This window comes from Rana temporaria, chromosome 11 (assembly GCF_905171775.1).
Source record: "Rana temporaria chromosome 11, aRanTem1.1, whole genome shotgun sequence".
Taxonomy (NCBI): Eukaryota; Metazoa; Chordata; class Amphibia; order Anura; family Ranidae; genus Rana; species Rana temporaria.
Window position 1 is genome coordinate 159,824,442 of NC_053499.1, and position 23,194 is coordinate 159,847,635.

Genomic DNA, 23,194 nt, shown 5'->3' on the forward strand with positions numbered 1-23,194 from the left:
AGGATAGAGAGGGAGAGGAGAGGATAGAGAGGGAGAGGAGAGGGAGAGGGAGAGGAGGGAGAGGAGAGGATAGAGAGGGAGAGGGGAGAGGAGAGGATAGAGAGGGAGAGGAGAGGATAGAGAGGGAGAGGAGAGGATAGAGAGGGAGAGGAGGGAGAGGAGAGGATAGAGAGGGAGAGGAGGGGATTGAGAGGGAGAGAAGGGGATAGAGAGGGGGGAGGAGAGGGAGAGGGGGGATAGAGGAGAGGAGAGGATAGAGAGGGAGAGGAGAGGATGAGGAGAGTAGAGGGAGAGGAGAGGGTGAGGGGGGGATAGAGAGAGAAGAGGAGAGGGAGAGGGGATAGAGAGGAGAGAGGAGAGGAGGATAGAGAGGGGATAGAGAGAGGAGAGGAGGGGAGGATAGAGAGGGGAGAGGAGAGGGAGAGAGAGGAGAGGGAGGATAGAGAGGGGAGAGGGAGAGGGGAGGATAGAGAGAGGAGAGGATAGAGAGGGGAGAGAGGATAGAGAGGGGAGAGGATAGAGAGAGGAGAGGATAGAGAGGGGAGAGGATAGAGAGAGGAGAGGATAGAGAGGGGAGAGGATAGAGAGAGGAGAGGATAGAGAGGGGAGAGAGGATAGAGAGGGGAGAGGATAGAGAGAGGAGAGGATAGAGAGGGGAGAGGATAGAGAGAGGAGAGGATAGAGAGGGGAGAGAGGATAGAGAGGGGAGAGGATAGAGAGAGGAGAGGATAGAGAGAGGAGAGGATAGAGAGGGGAGAGGAGAGGAGAGGGAGGATAGAGAGGGGAGAGGAGAGGAGAGGATAGAGAGAGGAGAGGGAGAGGATAGAGAGGGGAGAGGAGAGGGAGAGGAGAGGAGAGGATAGAGAGGGGAGAGAGGATAGAGAGAAGAAAAGAGGAGAGGAGAAGGAGAGAAGAGGGGGAGGGGAGAGAAAAGGAAAGATACTTTGTAATAACATTCAGTTACAATATGACTGTGTTGTGTATGAATTGTTTATGTGATAATTTTTCTCTAAGTTGCTCCTTTTTCCCATGAAGTGGAGTGACTCCTCTCAGCGAAACATTTGCGTACAGCGGGGGTAGAAAACGGCGTTGAAGGGCAATATTCTGGATGGGGGGGGGGGGGGGCAATGGACGCCCTTTGCTCCAGATATTTGATACTTTGACGTTTGTCGGAGAGGAAGGTACGATTTTGGCCCAGTCCCCTCCCCGGGGGAAGGACGTATCAGAAGAGGGATAGGAAATGAGTAGCACTGTGTATGGGACTCAGTCCCCTCCCCAGGGGAAGGCCCTATCAGAAATGAGTCGCACTGTGTATGGGACTCAGTCCCCGGACAGGAAGTTGAGTGATTCTGCCTGCAGGCTCGGGGGGCGGGTCTATCCAGAGTGGTGGAAAAGAGTCGGAGAGAGAGAAGCACACAGTGGGCTCAGGACAGCTCCCTCCCTGATTGGCTGCAGGCAAGTACAATGACATTTCAATGCTGGGCAGCAGGGACAGGCTGGAAACAGAGCTGAGTCGGCTGTTTCATGCAGACACTTGGATCTCTGCCAGCTCTCCGGGGGTGCAGGGGGGCTTCTCAGCACCAGTAATCCCCCTAAATGTCAAAAGCTGACTACACACCTTCCAATCTGATTGTATGTTATCATAGATTTCGCTTTAACGGAACCAAAAATAAAATCTGACAATCCAGAGGTGAGAAAACATTGAAAGACACAAGGCCGAATGTCTGCTGTCATTTAATGCCGACCTTTCACCTTTTTTATAACTCTAACTCAGTGTTTGTCAACTTATGAGCTAAAGGGGGGCTCAGATGTGGCCCCTGACATCACCTAAGAGCCACACATAATGTTCAGTGTATGTAATGCTGGAGAGGAGTGTCAGAGACTGCAGATCTAGGGGAGGGAGTGAGGACAGGATACATTGTTGGGGGTCAGAGAGTGAGGACAGGATACATTGTTGGTGGTCAGAGAGTGAGGACAGGATACATTGTTGGAGGTCAGAGAGTGAGGACAGGATACATTGTTGTCGGTCAGAGAGTGAGGACAGGATACATTGTTTGTGGTCAGAGAGTGAGGACAGGATACATTGTTGGTGGTCAGAGAGTGAGGACAGGATACATTGTTGGTGGTCAGAGAGTGAGGACAGGATACATTGTTGGGGGTCAGAGAGTGAGGACAGGATACATTGTTGTCGGTCAGAGAGTGAGGACAGGATACATTGTTGGGGGTCAGAGAGTGAGGACAGGATACATTGTTGGGGGTCAGAGAGTGAGGGCAGGATACATTGTTGGCGGTCAGAGAGTGAGGACAGGATACATTGTTGGGGGTCAGAGAGTGAGGACAGGATACATTGTTTGTGGTCAGAGAGTGAGGACAGGATACATTGTTGGAGGTCAGAGAGTGAGGACAGGATACATTGTTGTCGGTCAGAGAGTGAGGACAGGATACATTGTTGGGGGTCAGAGAGTGAGGACAGGATACATTGTTGTCGGTCAGAGAGTGAGGACAGGATACATTGTTGGGGGTCAGAGAGTGAGGACAGGATACATTGTTGGGGGTCAGAGAGTGAGGGCAGGATACATTGTTGGCGGTCAGAGAGTGAGGACAGGATACATTGTTGGGGGTCAGAGAGTGAGGACAGGATACATTGTTTGTGGTCAGAGAGTGAGGACAGGATACATTGTTGGTGGTCAGAGAGTGAGGACAGGATACATTGTTGGGGGTCAGAGAGTGAGGACAGGATACATTGTTGTCGGTCAGAGAGTGAGGACAGGATACATTGTTGTCGGTCAGAGAGTGAGGACAGGATACGTTGTTGGTGGTCAGAGAGTGAGGACAGGATACATTGTTGGCGGTCAGAGAGTGAGGACAGGATACATTGTTGTCGGTCAGAGAGTGAGGACAGGATAACTTTAAAGGCTCATTCACATTGAAGGTTTAGGGACGGTAAAACCCCACAGTTGAGCGTTGTTGCCCCCCAACTGCAGAGGCAGCGGCCGGGGGTGTCCACATACTGCAGGTACTCTACCTACCCCCTGAAGCACCTGCTGATTGCAACTTATTCCAGACCTACTGTGTCAACTGACCTTTCAATGAGACCCTCTGTCTCTTTGCTTATGGCTGGGTCCTCTGACTCCTTGATGAGACCCTCTGTCTCCTGGCCTCTGGCTGGGTCCTCTGACTCCTTGATGAGACCCCCTGTCTCCTGGCCTCTGGCTGGGTCCTCTGACTCCTTGATGAGACCCCCTGTCTCCTGGCCTCTGGCTGGGTCCTCTGACTCCTTGATGAGACCCTCTGTCTCCTGGCCTCTGGCTGGGTCCTCTGACTCCTTGATGAGACCCTCTGCCTCCTGGCCTCTGACTGGGTCCTCTGACTCCTTGATGAGACCCTCTGTATCTTGGTTTCTGTCTGGGTCCTCTGACCACTTGATGTGACCCTCTGTCTCCTGGCCTCTGGCTGGGCTCTCTGACCCCTCGATGAGACCCTCTGTCTCCTGGCCTCTGGCTGGGTCCTCTGACTCCTTGATGAGACCCCCTGTCTCCTGGCCTCTGACTGGGTCCTCTGACTCCTTGATGAGACCCTCTGTCTCTTAGCCTCTGGCTGGGTCCTCTGACTCCTTGATGAGACCCCCTGTCTCCTGGCCTCTGGCTGGGTCCTCTGACTCCTTGATGAGACCCCCTGTCTCCTGGCCTCTGGCTGGGTCATCTGACTCCTTGATAAGACCCCCTGTCTCCTGGCCTCTGGCTGGGTCCTCTGACTCCTTGATGAGACCCCCTGTCTCCTGGCCTCTGGCTGGGTCCTCTGACTCCTTGATGAGACCCCCTGTCTCCTGGCCTCTGGCTGGGTCCTCTGACTCCTTGATGAGACCCTCTGTCTCCTGGCCTCTGACTGGGTCCTCTGACTCCTTGATGAGACCCCCTGTCTCCTGGCCTCTGGCTGGGTCCTCTGACTCCTTGATGAGACCCTCTGTCTCCTGGCCTCTGACTGGGTCCTCTGACTCCTTGATGAGACCCTCTGTCTCCTGGCCTCTGGCTGGGTCCTCTGACCCCTCGATGAGACCCTCTGTCTCCTGGCCTCTGGCTGGGTCCTCTGACCCCTCGATGAGACCCTCTGTCTCCTGGCCTCTGGCTGGGTCCTCTGACTCCTTGATGAGACCCCCTGTCTCCTGGCCTCTGGCTGGGTCCTCTGACTCCTTGATGAGACCCCCTGTCTCCTGGCCTCTGGCTGGGTCCTCTGACTCCTTGATGAGACCCCCTGTCTCCTGGCCTCTGGCTGGGTCCTCTGACTCCTTGATGAGACCCCCTGTCTCCTGGCCTCTGGCTGGGCCCTCTGACCCCTTGATGAGACCCTCTGTCTCTTAGCCTCTGGCTGGGTCCTCTGACTCCTTGATGAGACCCCCTGTCTCCTGGCCTCTGGCTGGGTCCTCTGACTCCTTGATGAGACCCTCTGTCTCTTAGCCTCTGGCTGGGTCCTCTGACTCCTTGATGAGACCCCCTGTCTCCTGGCCTCTGGCTGGGTCCTCTGACTCCTTGATGAGACCCCCTGTCTCCTGGCCTCTGGCTGGGTCCTCTGACCCCTTGATGAGACCCCCTGTCTCCTGGCCTCTGGCTGGGTCCTCTGACCCCTTGATGAGACCCTCTGTATCTTGGTTTCTGTCTGGGTCCTCTGACTCCTTGATGAGACCCTCTGTCTCCTGGCCTCTCTGACCCCTTGATGAGACCCTCTGTCTCCTGGCCTCTGGCTGGGTCCTCTGACTCCTTGATGAGACCCCCTGTCTCCTGGCCTCTGACTGGGTCCTCTGACCCCTTGAGAAGACCCTCTGTCTCTTAGCCTCTGGCTGGGCTCTCTGACCCCTCGAAGAGACCCTCTGTCTCCTGGCCTCTGGCTGGGTCCTCTGACTCCTTGATGAGACCCCCTGTCTCCTGGCCTCTGACTGGGTCCTCTGACCCCTTGAGAAGACCCTCTGTCTCTTAGCCTCTGGCTGGGCTCTCTGACCCCTCGATGAGACCCTCTGTCTCCTGGCCTCTGGCTGGGTCCTCTGACTCCTTGATGAGACCCCCTGTCTCCTGGCCTCTGACTGGGTCCTCTGACTCCTTGATGAGACCCTCTGTCTCTTTGCCTCTGGCTGGGTCCTCTGACTCCTTGATGAGACCCCCTGTCTCCTGGCCTCTGGCTGGGTCCTCTGACTCCTTGATGAGACCCCCTGTCTCCTGGCCTCTGGCTGGGACCCCTTGATGAGACCCCCTGTCTCTTAGCCTCTGGCTGGGCCCTCTGACCCCTTGATGAGACCCCCCTGTCTCTTTGCCTCTGGCTCGGCCCTCTGACCCCTCAATGAGACCCTCTGGCTGGGCCCTCTGACCCCTCGATGAGACCCCCTGTCTCCTGGCCTCTGGCTGGGCCCTCTGACCCCTCGATGAGACCCCCTGTCCTCTGGCTGGGACCCCTTGATTAGACCCTCTGTCTCTTTGCTTCTGGCTGGGGCACCTTGATGAGACCCCCTGTCTCCTGGTCTCTGGCTGGGTCCTCTGACTCCTTGATGAGACCCCCTGTCTCCTGGTCTCTGGCTGGGTCCTCTGACTCCTTGATGAGACCCTCTGTCTCTTAGCCTCTGGCTGGGCCCTCTGACCCCTTGATGAGACCCCCTGTCTCCTGGCCTCTGGCTGGGACCCCTTGATGAGACCCTCTGTCTCCTGGCCTCTGGCTGGGCTCTCTGACCCCTCGATGAGACCCTCTGTCTCTTTGCTTCTGGCTGGGGCACCTTGATGAGACCACCTCTGACCCCTGAGCTGTGCTCAGACCTGCGTATATAATGACCCTGCACATTTGTGCAGTCCGCCAGGTCACAGGCGTCCAGCAAAACCCAGACACAGGATTGAATGTTCTGATCCAGAACTTCCGAACCTGGAGAAAAAAACACAGCTTCCCCCACTCAGGAATGATAGTTCTGAACCTCGCATTTAAGTGATATTAAGCTTTGTTTAACCTCTTCCTGCCCGCCGTATGTAGAATGACGGCCGGGAAGTGGTTCTGTAACCCTGACTGGGTGTCATATGACGTCCAGCAGGATAACAAGCGTACATATTCGCCAGCACACCATGGATCGACATAATTCGTCCAGAAAGTTTTAATGAAAGCGATCACGTCACAAAGATGCAACATTTTGGAGCCACACAGGACCCCTTTGTCAGGCATGTTACTCATCACATGTCATCACACGCCTGACAAAGGGGTCCTGCGTGGCTCCAAAATATTGCACCTTTTGTGATCTCTTTTCATTAAAACTTTCTGGACGAAATTTGTCGATCCATGGTGTGCTGGCGAATATGTACGCTTGTTTGATGTTTCCAGGACCCAACTGGTAATTGCCGCAGCACCCACCATTTTTATGCGCAATATCTACCAGGAACGTGTGCGATAGGAATATTGATCAGACAGCAGGATAACATGCCGGCGCGCGCCCGTGTCTGACACGCCGCATCTTCAATCGTGATAAGGAGTCTCTGTCAGCGGCAAGGATTGCGCCTGCGCAGTCCTTACAGGAACCATCTCGATAGGGGAACCATACCGACAAGTCACCGGTAAATGACATTCCTTGGTTCGCGCTGACGGGGAGAGCCGATCGGCGGCTCTCCTTGTCAGAGGGGGGGGGGTCTGTGCTGATAATCAGCACATTGATTATTAGCACAGCCCCCATTAAATGTACTAATAAGCTGCCAATCGGTGCCCAGTCAGTGCCCTATCATAACCCCCTGCCAGTGCCCAATAAAGTGCCAATTAGTGCCCATTACAGTGTCAATCAGTGCCCAGCAGGAACACCTTTCAGTAACTAGTCAGTACCTCATCATACAGAAGGTGGCCCAGATTCAGGTAGATTCGCGCAATATTTGCGTGGGCAAAGAGCAAAAATTTTTCTCTGCGCCCACGCAAATATTGCGCTTTGCCCGCGATTCACGGAGCAGTTGCTCCCTAAATTGCGCGGGCGATATGCTAAACAGCCGGGCGTAAGGCTGCCTAATGTAAATGATCCCGCCGGGGGCGGGAATCATTTAAATTAGGCGCGCTCCCGCGCCGAGCGAACAGCGCATGCTCCGTCGGGAAACTTTCCCGACTTGCATTGCGGCAAATGACGTCGCAAGGACGTCATTTGCTTCTAAGTGAACGTGAATGGCGTCCAGCGCCATTCACGGTTCACTTACGTAAACGACGTGAAATTTAAATTTCACGAGCGGGAAGCGCAGCTATACTTTAGCATTGGTTGCGCCTGCTATTAGCAGGAGCAGCCTTATGCTAAAGTCGCCGTACGGAAACTCCTTACCTTGCGTGCGCAGGGCCCGCGCAACTTTTGTGAATCGGTGGTAGTATGCAATTTGCATACTATACGCCGATCACAATGGCCGCGCCCCCTAGCGGCCAACGCAAGAATGCAGCCTGGGATGTGAAGGCATAAGGAGGCTTATGTCTGTCATATCCTAGGCTGCAGTCGGTGTAACGAGGTTCCTGAATCAGGAGCACTCGTTACACCGGAGCAAGTAAGCCCTTGCGCCGCGCAACCTATGGTTGCGCGGGCGCAAGTGCTTCTTGAATCTGGGCCGGTGTTTTTACCTTCATGCATAGAAGGTATGAAGGTAAAATAACTTTTTTTCTTTTTTTACATCGTTCTTTTTCACGTCGTGAAAAAAGGTCGTGTGTTCAATCTAACGAGGGGGGGAAAAACAGCGCGCATGCTCAGAAGCAAGTTATGAGACGTGGAAATTAGCAAAAGCAGCCCAAAGCTGCTTGAATATTATATCGAATTTTACACAAAAAATAACACAAAGCTGTAAAGGAAGCCGAGATCACTTTATAGTTTTGTTATATTTTTTTTTTTTTCAGTACTATTCTATTCTTATCTCGTTAAATATTCTTTTTTTTTTTTTTTGGCTCCGCATGTTTTTTTCATGATTCCATCTGTCCGCCCGTCCACAATAAAGGGAGCTCATGAATAACACATAAACTACATGAGCCAGATAGAGTTACCTTTCCAACATATGACCACATCCTGATAGACGATCCCCGGGGCCATTCTCACTCTTCTTCTCTCTGGACTCGGGTCAGGTAAGTCCTTTTTCTTATTCCGTACTGGTCAAGCTACCCGGGCAGTCCTGGGACACGGTTACATAGAAGGTGAGGTGGAAAAGTCCATCAAGTCCCCCCCTCTGTGTGTGATTATATGTCAGCATTACATTGTATATCCCTGTATGTTGTGGTCATTCAGGTGATTATCTTATAGTTTCTTGAAACTATCCATGCCCCTCCCCCGCTGAGACCACCGCCTGTGGAAGGGAATTCCACATTCTTGCCGCTCTTACAGTAAAGAACCCTCTACGCAGTTTAAGGTTAAACCACTTTTCTTCTGAGTGGCCACGGGTCTTGTTTAACTCCCTTCCGCGGAAAAGCTTTCTCCCTATTGTGGGGTCACCAGTCCGGTATTTGTACATTGAAATCATCTCCCCTCTCAAGCGTCTCTTCTCCAGAGAGAATAAGTTCAGAGCTCACAACCTTTCCTCATCACTAATATCCTCTGGACCCTTTATTAGCTTTGTTGCCCTTCTTTGTAGTCGCTCCATTTCCAGTACATCCTTCCTGAGGACTGGTGCCCAGAACTGGACGGCATACTCCAGGTGCGTCCGGACCAGAGTCTTGTAGAGCGGGGGAAATATCATTTTATCTCCGGAGTTGATCCCCCTTCTTTTTTTTTTTTATACATAACAGTTTTTATTTTGTATGTCAATAAAAACAAAACAGCAGTACAAATGTACAGATGTAGTAAAGGTACAAAAATATCGAGCTTATCCAAAGATCCCCTTTTTAATGCATTGCTTTGTTAGCAGCAGGTTAGTATTCCATGCCTCACCGTGCCCATGCCTCCCTGTGCCCATGCCTCACTGTGCCCATGCCTCACTGTGCCCATGCCTCACCGTGCCCATGCCTCACCGTGCCCATGCCTCACCGTGCCCATGCCTCACCGTGCCCATGCCTCACCGTGCCCATGCCTCACCGTGCCCATGCCTCACCGTGTCCATGCCTCACCGCGTCCATGCCTCACCGTGCCCATGCCTCACTGTGCCCATGCCTCACCGTGTCCATGACTACAATTGCGTTTAACATGGGAGTATATAGAAGGGGTGCCCGGGTTTGAAAAATCGGTGTTCCCCAGGACGTAGGTCCCCTAGACAGAAAACTTTGCACACGTGTAGAGGTGAACTGGGGCTACATGTGTGCCAAGTTTCGGGTCCAGGGGACCTACGACCGGCTGGTACTGGGTCCCCAAAATTACCGGAGAAATTACCGGTTAATATGGGAGTCTATGGAAGGGGTGCCCGACTTTGAAAAATCGGTGCTCCCCGGCCGTAGGTCTTCCAGACAGAAAACTTTGTATACTTATAGAGGAGAACTGGGGCTACATCTGTGCCAAGTTTCGGGTCCAGGGGACCTACGGCCGGCTGGTACCAGGTCCCCAAATTTACCAGAGAAATTACCTTTTAACATAGGAGTCTATGGAAGGGGTGCCCGACTTTGAAAAATCGGTGCTCCCTGGCTGTAGGTCTTTCAGACAGAAAACTTTGTATACTTATAGAGGAGAACTGGAGCTACATCTGTGCCAAGTTTCGGGTCCAGGGGACCTACGACCGGCTGGTACCAGGTCCCCAAATTTACCAGAGAAATTACCTTTTAACATGGGAGTCTATGGAAGAGGTGCCCAACTTTGAAAAAACGGTGCTCCCCGGCCATAGGTCCCACCGGACAACAAACTTTGCACACTTGTAGAGGAAGAGTGGGGGCTATAAGTGTGCCATAGTTAAGGTTGCGGGACTTTCGAGGGGTCAGGTACGTAAAGTGTGGGGGGGGGGCTTTGGGGCCCGCTAATCCTTGGATGTTTTTTCACCTTAATGCATAGAATGCATTAAGGTAAACACATGAACCTTTGCAACCCTTTAAGGACCACCCCATGGCAGATACACTGCTACAGGGCAGCCCTCCTCAAAATGATGTATATACTGTATACTAATACTAATCAGTTACATCAAAGAGGTGATTGCCGAATAGTAATTCTTTCTGTATTCTCTTTTATTTCTGTAGGTAATACTGAGTGTTGACTGACTCCTCCCACTTATGGTGCGTATATACGGGTGGCCTGGAAAGGAAATATATCTATGTATTGTGTGTTTTTTTTTTAAATAGTACAGAAAGGTTATAAATTATCTGCTATCATTCAATACAATAGATTAGGAACTAATAGATCAAAGTAAAACATTGTAGGTAGCTAATATTATCATCAGCAAATGCAAAAACTCTGGAGACTATTTGGGTTTCCTATGGATTCACTAGATCAGTCCTAGCAGGTGCCTAAAATGTTGTCTATACAAGGTCATCTAGAGCCCGGGGTGTAAAATGATGTACCGGGCGATGTTCGCCTAGGATGTGTGTTTGTTGTATTGTCTGTTTTGTATGTACAAAAATTTCAAAATAAAAATTTACCTTTAAAAAAAAAAAAAAAAAAAAAATCTAGAGCCCGGGGTGAACATGCCATAAAGTGTCCCCATCCCCCCCCCCCCCCCCCAAGATGTATGAGCATTATGTGTCAGCAAAAAATCCCGGCCTCCCCCCCAAAAAAAACAACCATTAATCTGCATGCTCACCCCCCATAAATTCCCACTTCTCCCAGCACAAATATTTGCCCCTCATTCTCCTCAGGTCAAATCCTCTCTCTTCCCATTTTCCCCAGCACAAATTCCCCCCCCTCCCCCCAACAAAAATATCAACCCCCTAAGCACAAATCCTCTCCTCGCTTCAAATCCCCTGCTTCCAGTACAAATTCCCCTCCCCCAATCCTAGCACAAATCCCCCCCCCCTAACACATTTCCCCTCCTAGAACAAATCCCCTCCAATCCAATCCCCCCCCCCCCAACAAAAACATTCCCCCCTACCATTATACTTTTATAACACAAACCATCCAAATCCCCCCTCTTAGCCTAAATCCTCTTCCCCATCCCCCTTCCCAAAACAAATCAACACTAGCATACCTCCCCAAATTTCCCCTTCTAGAACAATCCTTATCCTTTGCTGACCCCGAAATTCCCCCTCCCAACATAAATCCCCCTCTCCCCCCAATCTCCTTGTGGTGCCCCTCCCCAGCTCACATGATGCCACAGTGCCCAGGGCAGCCGTCACTCCTGCCCACCCCTTATCCCAGGCCCTGTAGAGAAGCCTTTGGATTGGGAGCCAGAGACATCCGACTCCCTGTGAGAGCCAATCACAGCAGTTTCATGATACAGAAGCTGTGCTGCCCCCCAGGTTCTCCCAGGTAAAGGACACTAAAAGGGTGATAAGGGTTGTTCTGTCTCTCCAATCTAAGCATTGAAAGTGTGATCTCCGTAACTTACAGTTAGTTGTGTTGAGATGTCGGTAACCCCAATCTTATTTGGATAAACAGACAGTGACTCGATCCAGACGACACCTTGTTGATCTTGTGAAGTTTAATCCATAAACTGTGGGGATCTTACAACAATGAACACCGGATAGGTCAAAAGATCATAATGTGATCCAGTCCAGACATGTGCTGAGATGCATTACTGGGAAAATGAACAAAGGGTGGGGCAAACTATACAGGAAGGGGAGGAACCAGGGACAGAATTATACATATAACATTTAAAGGCATATCACAAAGCATGTGAAACATGACAAGGGTTTTGGGCTGGAACCGGAGAACATAACAACCAATAATAACCGCCATGTACTGTCCAGTCTTCTCAGTCTGATTTAATTTTCTATTATCAGGCTGCTATGTCGGGGAAGACTGTTGAGGTTGAAGGCTCAGAAGGAAGTCCTAGTGAAGATGCGCGATTGCCTTATCCTAAAGCATCTGTCAATCTGCCTTATCCTGAAACATCTGTGAATCTGCCTTATCCTGGAACATCTATGAGTCTGCCTTATCCTGAAACATCTATGAATCTGCCTTATCCTGAAACATCTATGAATCTGCCTTATCCTGAAACATCTGTGAATCTGCCTTATCCTGAAACATCTGTGAGTCTGCACATCAAAATGGTTCACTCCATAGATATAATGGGAAAGTGTTCGGTGTTTCCTTCCAGCTATTGGATAGGTACAACCAGGAGGCAAGAGACTTGATGTATCAATGTGTTCTTCCCAAGGCGTAGCTTCCAGTCTTCTGTGAGTCCAAACCTATGTCTACGGGTCTGCACATCAAAATGGTTCAACAAACAAGTTTAATTTTAGGGTTAGATTTTTCCTTCCAGCTATTGGATAGGTAGAACCAAGAGCCAAGAGACTTGATGTATGGATGTGTTCTTCGCAAGGTGTGAAGTTCGAAGTAGCCTCCAGTCATTGGGAATTCAAACCTATTGGGTTGAGTACAGGTCTGCACATCAAAATGGTTCAGTATACAAGTTTAATTTTAGGGTTAGGCGTTTCCTTCCAGCTATTGAATAGGCATAACCAGGAGGCAAGAGACTTGATGTATCAATGTGTTCTTGCTTTGATGTGGAGTTCCAAATAACTCAGCCTTCAGTCAACTGTGAATCCAAACATATGGAGCCTAGAGACTTGATGTTTGGAGGAGTTCTTCCAAAGGTGTAAAGTTCGAATTAGCCTCCAGTCTTCTGTGAATCCAAACCTATGGGGTTGTGTAGGGTTCTGCACATCAAAATGGTTCACTACATAGATACAGTAGGAAAGGGTTAGGTTTTTCCTTCCAGCTATTGGATAGGTAGAACCAAGAGCCAAGAGACTTGATGTATGGATGTGTTCTTCGCAAGGTGTGAAGTTCGAAGTAGCCTCCAGTCATCTGTGAGGCCAAACCTATGGGGTTGTGTACAGGACTGCACATCAAAATGGTTCAGTATACAAGTTTAATTTTAGGGTTAGGCGTTTTCCTTCCAGCTATTGGATAGGTAGAACCAAGAGCCAAGAGACTTGATGTATCAATGTGTTCTTGCTTTGATGTGGAGTTCCAAATAATTCAGCCTTCAGTCATCTGTGAATCCAAACCTATGGGGTTGTGTACGGGTCTGCACATCAAAATGGTTCACTACATAAATATATTAGGAAAGGGTTAGGTGTTTCCTTCCAGCTATTGGATAGGTAGAACCAAGAGCCAAGAGACTTGATGTATGGCTGTGTTCTTCGCAAGGTGTGAAGTTCGAAGTAGCTTCCAGTCTTCTGTGACTCCAAACCTATAGGCTTATGTACAGGTCTGCACATCAAAATGGTTCAGTATACAAGTTTAATTTTAGGGTTAGGCATTTCGTTCCAGCTATTGAATAGGTATAACCAGGAGGCAAGAGACTTGATGTATCAATGTGTTCTTGCTTTGATGTGGAGTTCCAAATAACTCAGCCTCCTGTCATCTGTGAATCCAAACCTATGGAGCCAAGAGACTTGATGTTTGGGTGAGTTCTTCCCAATGTGTAAAGTTCGAAGTAGCCTCCAGTCTTCTGTGAATCCAAACCTATGGGGTTGTGTACGGGTCTGCACATCAAAATGGTTCACTACATAGATACAGTAGGAAAGGGTTAGGTCTTTCCTTCCAGCTATTGGATAGGTAGAACCAAGAGCCAAGAGACTTGATGTATGGATGTGTTCTTTGCAAGGTGTGAAGTTCGAAGTAGCCTCCAGTCATCTGTGAGGCTAAACCTATGGGGTTCTGTACAGGACTGCACATCAAAATGGTTCAGTATACAAGTTTAATTTTAGGGTTAGGCGTTTTCCTTCCAGCTATTGGATAGGTAGAACCAGGAGGCAAGAGACTTGATGTATCAATGTGTTCTTGCTTTGATGTGGACTTCCAAATAATTCAGCCTCCTGTCATCTGTGAATACAAACCTATGGAGCCAAGAGACTTGATGTTTGGGTGAGCTCTTCCCAAGGTGTAAAGTTCGAAGTAGCCTCTAGTCTTCCGTGAATCCAAACCTATGGGGTTGTGTACGGGTCTGTACATCAAAATGGTTCAACAAACAAGTTTAATTTTAGGGTTAAGTGTTTCCTTCCAGCTATTGGATAGGTAGAACCAAGAGCCAAGAGACTTGATGTATGGATGTGTTCTTCCCAAGGTGTGAAGTTCGAAGTAGCCTCCAATCTTCTGTGAGTCCAAACCTATAGGCTTGTGTACAGGTCTGCACATCAAAATGGTTCAGTATACAAGTTTAATTTTAGGGTTAGGGGTTTCCTTCCAGCTATTGGATAGGTAGAACCAGGAGGCAAGTGGCCCAATGTGTTCTTGCTTTGATGTGGCGTTCCAAATAACTCAGCCTTTAGCCCCATTTAAACCAGTCCTGATAGTTGGAAACCAGTAGTGGAGGGAAAACAACTCCAGTTCTTTGTAGGAGCACTTTGATACATCTAAGCCTAGGTGGAAATCGTATAGGCATCATCCTAAATTGAGCATGCTATGAAGATTTGTCTTTCTTATGAAACACCTATGGGCTGCAGAAGGTGATCTTTATGGAGTGAAGACTTAGTGCCGGTTCACACTACAGCGACATGAAAGTCGGCACAATTTTGTGAGGCAACTTTAAGGAATTCCTGGGTAATTTCCGGGTAATCTTCCTGTAATGTCGGATCCAAATCACATCAATTAAGAGAAGGAGTCAACTTCCATTGAAATCTATGGTTACTAGTCGGCTTGAAGTTGCCTTGAAGTAGTACTGGAACCTTTTCTGAAGTCGGAGCGACTTCAGTAGTGTACATTAAGTTGGCTCCCATTCACTTCAATGGAATTTCTTATGTCCAGCGATTTGGGGCAACTTGAGGTCTGACAAGTTGGATCCCAAGTCGCTGTAGTGTGAACCGGCACTTATATAATAAGCACATTTGACCTATTTAACACAAAGGGGTAAATATTTGGATTCATTGGATTCAGTTAGATGAAAGCAAAAGGTGAAAGCATGTGGAGTAAAGTGTAGAAAGAACACCTTGAGGACTTTATGTATTTATTTGACGATGTTCTGAGGTTTTCGGTAAAGCACTAACCTCAGTTTTCTGGCAGTAGCTCTCTTTAAAACCACCTGTGCCTAATTTGGGCAAGCATTTCAGCCAGTTTCAGTAGCATTACCGACATGTGTGACAAATTCAAGTAGTACTAACTATTGCTACTTTAAGAACCTGTTGCTATGACTGTGACCGTTTCTTAAAGAGTTACCGCCAGTTTGCGGTTTTGGAAACTGGCGGTAACTAAGCTCAGCTCCGACACCTAAACCCGCCTGCTGTCTCTGATTCAGTCGCGGAGGGGAGGGGCATCAGCCTGACACATCCCCAGTGACACCTAGGGCGGCCCACCCCCTTCGCCCCCCACTTAGTACGCCCCAGGAGATTTCCCAGCCAACAGCTACATGTAAACAAGGGGGGCTGGGATAGTGGGAATGTCATTACCCAAATATGGTAACATTTATATTTGGGATATGACATGAGTCACAGGAGAGGCAGAACTGATGGGGAACTATTCCCCACAACCAAAGCGCCCACTGGGTGGGTGGAGCCTGATGGGGAATTGAGAGACTAGTTCCCCATCAGGTCCACCTTGATTGACAGCGGATGGTGGCGGTGGGTGGATTTAAATGCCACTATTGCACTGAATAGTGACTATGAGTCCACCTATATTGGAAAGGGAAAAACACCACCACACACCAACCCGGCCAGAAAGGTGAATCAACAAAGACGGCTTCAGCCTGACTCAACCCAAGACTGCTATGAACTGTCAATCAGGCAAGATGTACCCGATGGTGAACTAGTCTTTTGATTCCCAATTAGGCTTCACCCACCCTACTACAAAACTCCTCAGCTATGTTCCTGTTTGTGTGTTGAACACAGAGCACTGAGGAAGGAATATCCAGTATGGACACTCCAACCTCAATGACGGCCTTCAACAGATTCCTATTTTGACAGATACATAAATCTGGCAAAAACACTGACAATTATTATACTTTAGGAGCACTTTACTGAAGATACTTTAGGAGCATTTTACTGAAGATACTTTAGGAGCATTTTACTGAAGATACTTTAGGAGCACTTTACTGAAGATACTTTAGGAGCACTTTACTGAAGATACTTTAGGAGCACTTTACTGAAGATACTTTAGGAGCACTTTACTGAAGATACTTTAGGAGCACTTTACTGAAGATACTTTAGGAGCACTTTACTGAAGATACTTTAGGAGCACTTTACTGAAGATACTTTAGGAGCACTTTATTGACAACAGCGTGAAAATCTGATCAACACAAAACAGAGGTAAGAAGCAGGCAGCTAGCATTTTCAGAAGGAGGTCAGCAATGGCAGTCCATTACAGGCTTACTTTAAGCCACAAGTGATCCCTGCACAGTCATTGTCCCACTTTTATAAATAAAAAAAAGGATATTTCAGATACATTTTTCTCAAATTTGCCGTCCTCAAAGGATTTCCTTTGCAATCTTTTGCAGGCCCTTCCAAATGTGGGACAAATAATGAAAGACTTGGGCATTGAATCAACTATCCCAAATGAGATTCCAGAAGGCAGTCCAGTAAGTATCACAGATGGAGGATATTGGCCCACAAAATGTTGAACTTCTTTCTCCCTAATTCTTCCTTCTCCCTGATAGTCCAGACCAGATCCTCAGTGAAATCCCGTAATCAGTTCCAGTAAGTTTCAGCATAACGGGCCCCTCAGCTCTTAACATAGCTGGGACCTCGATGAGCACATGTAGACAAGTACAGCTGGACTGCCCAGAATGGCAGCATCCCTTGAGGCTGGGAACTTCCACTCCTGTACAAGAACAGGGCTACCTCAGACCCCAGACTCTTTATGCACTCCTCGGCCACCTACTGGGCACCCTCCATCAGGGACTGGCCCGAGACAACATAAATATTCAGGCTTTGGGTCTGCCTCTTTCACTTTACTACATTCTAGAATTCTCTAGAAGGCAGGGAAGAGCAGTCAAACCCACAGCCAGTGAAGCCTAGAACAGACCAAAGCAATCACAAAACGGCTCCGCTGATTACAGGGCAGCCAAAAAACTAAAATGACCTATCCTTTCCAGAAACCTATCCAGGAGGGTGCTACAAACCTATAAAGAAATACTAGAAGGTAATTTCTGTAAACCAAAGGATAGGTATTTACAGGGCTTTTTCTCTCAGACAATAGGGGCAGGAACTCCCTCCTTCCAAGTCACCTCTTGTGTCCACCCCCTACCCACCTCCGAGCACCATTGCTTAGTTTCAACGCCTACCCACCTCTCAGTAATGGATACAGAACCAAGTATCCATTTGTGGTGCTAAGTAATTTGTATTTAATTTGTCAATGATAGAAAGTCAAATAGATCCCCTGTAGCCAGCACCAATGGAGCACCCCCAGCAATATTAGACTGAGCAGGTAGCAACAATAGACCCCTCCCTCCACAATAGATGTCTCCCAGCAACAATTGTCTCACAGTAGCCCCCCAGCAACAATAGAGCCCCCACCAGCGACAACTGACCTCCCCAGCAACAATAGACCCTTCCACTGAAAAAAATAGATTCCCCTCCAGCAACAGTAGATCCCCCAGCAGCCAGCATCAATAGACCCTCCAGTACACTCCAGCACCCCTTGCCACTACATGAATTCAGAGCTAGAGGTGCCGGAAATGCGTTCCCCCCGCGTTCCTGCTGAAAATAAGACCTAACACGTCTCGGAATCTGAGATTGGAGAGAGAAGGATAGGCACACATCCCCCAGAAGGTCAAGGTCCTTAATAAGCTGTAGTGATGTACAATAAGGGTTCTCTAATATTGCACTAGAAACATGAAAGGGATAACCTGACTGGCCCAAAGAACGGTTAACTCTTCATACAATCTAACAAGTACACCTGTCATTTCGCCCCATTCCAGGTAAGTTCCTTTCTTTAATGGCACTTCCCCCTTCTTCTAATATCTACCAGCATTTCTCCATGTGTTAGCGTCTTACCTCCCAATATCTTCAGAATGATTTTCTTTACTCTTACCAGACTGATACTTCAGTGAAGCCCGGTGGACTTGGCTTTGAAGGCTTTTTTGGAAGACCCGGCGAAGATGTGGGATTTCCTTGTTGTGAAACATCAGTAAGTCCAAAATGTATTGCATTGAACTTGGCTCCACACATCAAGATGGCATAAAGGCTCAATGTGGGGGGGAGGGTACTGGGCTGAGGGTCAGGTAGGCATTTGCCCCCCAGATTGTGTAAAATTACACAGTATATGTTGGGTTGGTGGCTCTGGGTGGAAACATCAGTTTTAGGTGGATTTTTGTGTAAAGTGTCCCAGTAAAGCTAATGAAGAAAGGTATCTTAATCAGGTCCAGCCCTTGCTTCAGTAAAGCCCCACCCCCTGTAACTTTAGACGCCACCCAGAAGTTTGGGGGAATGGGAATGGGCTAAAACTAGACATGATGGCCAAATAAAATTGTCTATGCTGCAGCTGCTAGTTTTTGTCTATCCTCTAGAACTTTGTATCATTTTTATTTCAGGGGGAGTTTCCAAATGTGGATAAAATCATGAAAGATTTAAGCATCGAGTCGCCTACCTGTCAGGAACCTCCAGCAAACATAACGGTAAGTTCTGTACGATGATTTAGTTCAGGCGAGACCTTATGTAGCCAGTACGCAAGCGCTAGACAAATCTGAATGAAGACACACGCTTGTACAAGCTCCACCCCTTGTGTCATGTGATCACACCTTTAGCAAGCAGCGAGCCTGAGATTCCTGGAGGGCGGGCCGGGCACCAAGAGGTGTGTCACTGACCTGACGGTAGAGCCTGATATGCAGAGGACGGCCTCTCTTACACCTCTGACTCGAGGCCCCCTGGTGGAGCAGACAGGAGTCACACGAGGTTTACAAACCTCTCTAGATGTGCAAAGCTGGTAGAGACACCCCCAAAAAGACTTGTAGAGAAAGGGGGTTCTACAAAGTATTGACTCCGGGGGGCGCCATACAAATGCCCCCCCCCCACACTTTTCACATATTTATTTGTAAAATAAAATAGAAAACCATTTATCATTTTCCTTCCACTTTACAATTATGTGACACTTTTGTGTTGGTCTCTCACATAAAATCCCAATAAAATACATTTACGTTTTTTTGGTTGTAATGTGAAAAAATTTGGGAAATTTCAAGGGGGTATGAATACTTTTTCAAGGCACTGTAATATCTTTACAACTCCTACAATACAATGGGCAGCAAAGGAGCAACTACTACAAGGCTTGGGGGGAAAACAGAACATTGGTATAGTACATGGGCAACCAATGGGAATCCATTAAAATACATGGGCAACCAATGGGAATCCATTAAAATACATGGGCAATCAATGGGAATCCATTAAAATACATGGGCAACCAATGGGAATCCATTTAAATACATGGACAACCAATGGGAATCCATTAAAATACATGGACAACCAATGGGAATCCATTAAAATACATGGACAACCAATGGGAATCCATTAAAATACATGGACAACCAATGGGAATCCATTGAAATACATGGACAACCAATAGGAATCCATTAAAATACATGGGCAACCAATGGGAATCCATTAAAATACATGGACAACCAATGGGAATCCATTAAAATACATGGGCAACCAATGGGAATCCATTAAAATACATGGGCAATCAATGGGAATCCATTAAAATACATGGGCAACCAATGGGAATCCATTAAAATACATGGGCAATCAATGGGAATCCATTAAAATACATGGGCAACCAATGGGAATCCATTGAAATACATGGACAACCAATAGGAATCCATTAAAATACATGGACAACCAATGGGAATCCATTAAAATACATGGACAACCAATGGGAATCCATTAAAATACATGGACAACCAATGGGAATCCATTAAAATACATGGACAACCAATGGGAATCCATTGAAATACATGGACAACCAATAGGAATCCATTAAAATACATGGACAACCAATGGGAATCCATTAAAATACATGGACAACCAATGGGAATCCATTGAAATACATGGACAACCAATGGGAATCCATTAAAATACATGGACAACCAATGGGAATCCATTGAAATACATGGACAACCAATGGGAATCCATTGAAATACATGGACAACCAATGGGAATCCATTGAAATACATGGACAACCAATGGGAATCCATTGAAATACATGGACAACCAATGGGAATCCATTAAAATACATGGACAACCAATGGGAATCCATTAAAATACATGGACAACCAATGGGAATCCATTAAAATACATGGACAACCAATGGGTAATGACTGCACACCTCGGGCCCCCTGATAGGATCAGCAGGCAGGAGGTGAAATGTTAATAGAAGTTGAAGATTAGATAAGGAAATATTATTAGATATTGAGAAATATCCTGTTTTGTCTTTTTTTTATCACAGGCAGCGCCGGATGCTCCGCACTCTCCTCCATGCTTGTTTGGTGAGTACCACATTATACAACGAAAATGTCTTTATTACTAGAAGCTGGTCAGTTTTTATGGGTAAAACGCGTCACTGTCAGTCCTTTAACCACTTAAGCCCCGGACCAATATGCAGCTAAATGCCCAGAGGTGTTTTTACAATTTGGCACTGCGCTGCTTTAACTGGTAATTGCGCGGTCATGCAATGTTGTACCAAAACGAAATTTGCGTCCTTTTCTTCCCACAAATAGAGCTTTCTTTTGGTGGTATTTGATCACCTCTGCGGTTTTTAGTTTTTTTGCGCTATAAACAAAAATAGAGCGACAATTTTGAAGAAAAAAAATGAATATTTTTTACTTTTTGATATAATAAATATCCCTACAAAAATATATAAAAAAAACGATTTTTTTCCTCAGTTAAGGCCGATACGTATTCTTCTACATATTTTTCGTAAAAAAAAAAATCGCAATAAGCGTTTATTTGGTTTGCGCAAAAGTTATAGCGTTTACAAAATAGGGGGTATTTTTATGGCATTTTTATTAATATTTTTTTTTTACTAGTAATGGCGGCGATCAGCGATTTTTATCGTTACTGCGACAATACGGCGGACACTTTGGACACTTTTGACACATTTTTGGGACCATTGGCATTTTTATAGCGATCAGTGCTATAAAAATGCCACTGGCAGTGAAGGGGTTAACACTAGGGGGCGGGGAAGGGGTTAAGTATGTTCCCTGGGTGTGTTCTAACTGTAGGGGGGGTGGCCTCACTAGGGGAAATGACTGTTCGCTGTTCATACATTGTATGAACAGAGGATCAGCATTTCTTCCCTGACAGGACCGGGAGCTGTACGTTTACACACACACAGCTCCCGATCCTCGCTCTGTAACGAGCGATCGCGTGTCCCCTGCGGCGATCGCGCCCGCCGTGCACGCACACGGGTGTCAGTAGGGCGAACGGGGGGCGCGCGCGCGCCCCTAGTGGCCGCTTCGAGAGCCAACGTTATATTACGTGCTCTCGCGCAGGGGAGACGACCTGCTGCCGTAAAACGACGGCGGCTGGTCGGCAACCAGTTAAGGGGGACAGGAGGAGAGAGCAAAGTGAGCGGAAATGATCGTTTTGGAAATGACTCGTTTTGGGCATGTTGCGCTTTGTCTCTGGAATTGTAATACTTTGCAATTTATAACGTGTGCTCTTTATTTTTTTTATGTAGACGTCGGTTTTGGTTTCAAAGAGGAAGTGCTGAATGAAACCAAAGACCCTCAGAAGACGAAGAACCCGCCTGATGCTGCACCGGTGGCCACCTCCGAGAAGAAACCCGCTGTAGATGTCCTGAAGAAGAAGGCAGAAGTTGGGAAACAATCCTGATTTTTTTTTTTATTACTGTGCAATGCTTACAATAAAACCAAAGACTGGAATTTCTTCCCATTAAGTTGTATGTAAAAGGAAAACTTTTATTTTATTTTATAGTTTTGAACAGATAAGGGAAGTGTTAGGACCCCTGTTAGGTTCAGGGAGATTTCTCTTTACTTCCTGTTCCTGGAAACACAACAGGAAGTAAAAAGAGAAGTGAGGGACAGGTTTCTCCATTGGAAGGTTTTCTGTCACTTCCTGCTTCTGTGACCACTCAGAAAATGTTGGGTCACTTTTTTTTTTTGGGCTATTTAAAAAAAGATAGTACAAGGCTGACAGGGGCTCTAACCCTTCCACGTTTTATCCAAAACTGTGATAAAAAAAGATTTGGTTTTACATACACTTTAATGGTCACCAAATATCTGGCAAACTTGAAATTTCCTCCTTCCTAAAAACATAGGCCCGGATTCACGTACAGCGGCGCCTATTTATGCCGCCGTAGCGTATCTTCTTTACGCTACGCCGACGCAGCGCAGAGAGACAAGCACTGGATTCACAAAGCACTTGCCACCAAATCTGGGTTTCTTAGGCGTAAGTCATCGTAAGTGGGCGTGAGCCATGCAAATGAGGCGTGACCCCATGCAAATGATGGGCCGAGCGCCATAAAGATACGAATAACGAACAGCGCATGCGCCGTCCCGTGGGCGCATCCCAGTGCGCATGCTCAGAATCACGTCGGAACTACTCCCTAAGATACGACGGATCACTGCCTACGACGTGAACGTAACCTACGCCTAGTCATATTCACGTACAACGTAAACGACAAAAGATACGACGGCTTGTGTTCCCTGGTCCATAACTTTGCATGGGTTGCGCCTCCTATATGGGGAATAACTTTACGCCGGACGTACGACTGACGCAAACCGCGTATATTATGCGCCGGGCGCAAGTACTTCGTGAATCAGCGTATCTCCCTCATTTCCATATTTGAATAGGAAATCAATGGGAGCGCCACTTGCGGCCAGCGTAACTATGCGCCCACGATACGCCGGCGTAGGCAAGTTACGTCGGTCGGATGAAGCCTATTTTTAGGCGTATCTCGGTTTGTGGGCCCGGCGCATAGATACGACGGCGCATATGTGCATTTACGCGGCGTATCTCGAGATACGTCGGCGCAAGTGCTTTGTGAATCCGGGCCATAGATTATCCCAGGAAAAATGTAATTCCAGAATAGCGGAAGTCCCAAAATGCAGCTTAGGTGAGTTTGTAACCCTGATTTTCTCTGGTCAGGATTAACACTGGCCCAGATTCAAGAAGCACTTGCGCCCGCGCAACCATAGGTTACGCAGCGCAATTGCTTACTTGCTCCGGTGTAACGAGTGCTCCTGATTCAGGAACCTTGTTACACCGACTG

The 23,194-nt window shown here is 47.7% G+C and overlaps 1 protein-coding gene across 5 annotated transcripts; it reads left to right on the forward strand.

Moving 5' to 3' along the window:
* The first annotated feature begins 1,295 nt into the window (after positions 1-1,295).
* Positions 1,296-21,860, forward strand: LOC120917935. 5 transcript variants are annotated; one of them, XM_040329560.1, is made up of 8 exons: positions 1,296-1,455; positions 10,117-10,152; positions 11,815-12,063; positions 16,470-16,550; positions 18,008-18,100; positions 18,504-18,587; positions 20,408-20,447; positions 21,641-21,860. In XM_040329560.1, exons 2-8 carry the CDS (start codon positions 10,150-10,152, stop codon positions 21,793-21,795), a joined length of 705 nt encoding a protein of 234 aa, XP_040185494.1. In that variant the 5' UTR covers positions 1,296-1,455; positions 10,117-10,149; the 3' UTR covers positions 21,796-21,860. The 5 variants fall into 5 exon arrangements, with proteins under 5 accessions (XP_040185494.1, XP_040185493.1, XP_040185497.1 ...); XM_040329559.1 differs by lacking the exon at positions 1,296-1,455 and adding an exon at positions 7,968-8,091; XM_040329563.1 differs by lacking the exon at positions 1,296-1,455 and adding an exon at positions 7,968-8,091 and having other exon boundaries at positions 11,815-12,009.
* The last annotated feature ends 1,334 nt before the right edge of the window (positions 21,861-23,194 follow it).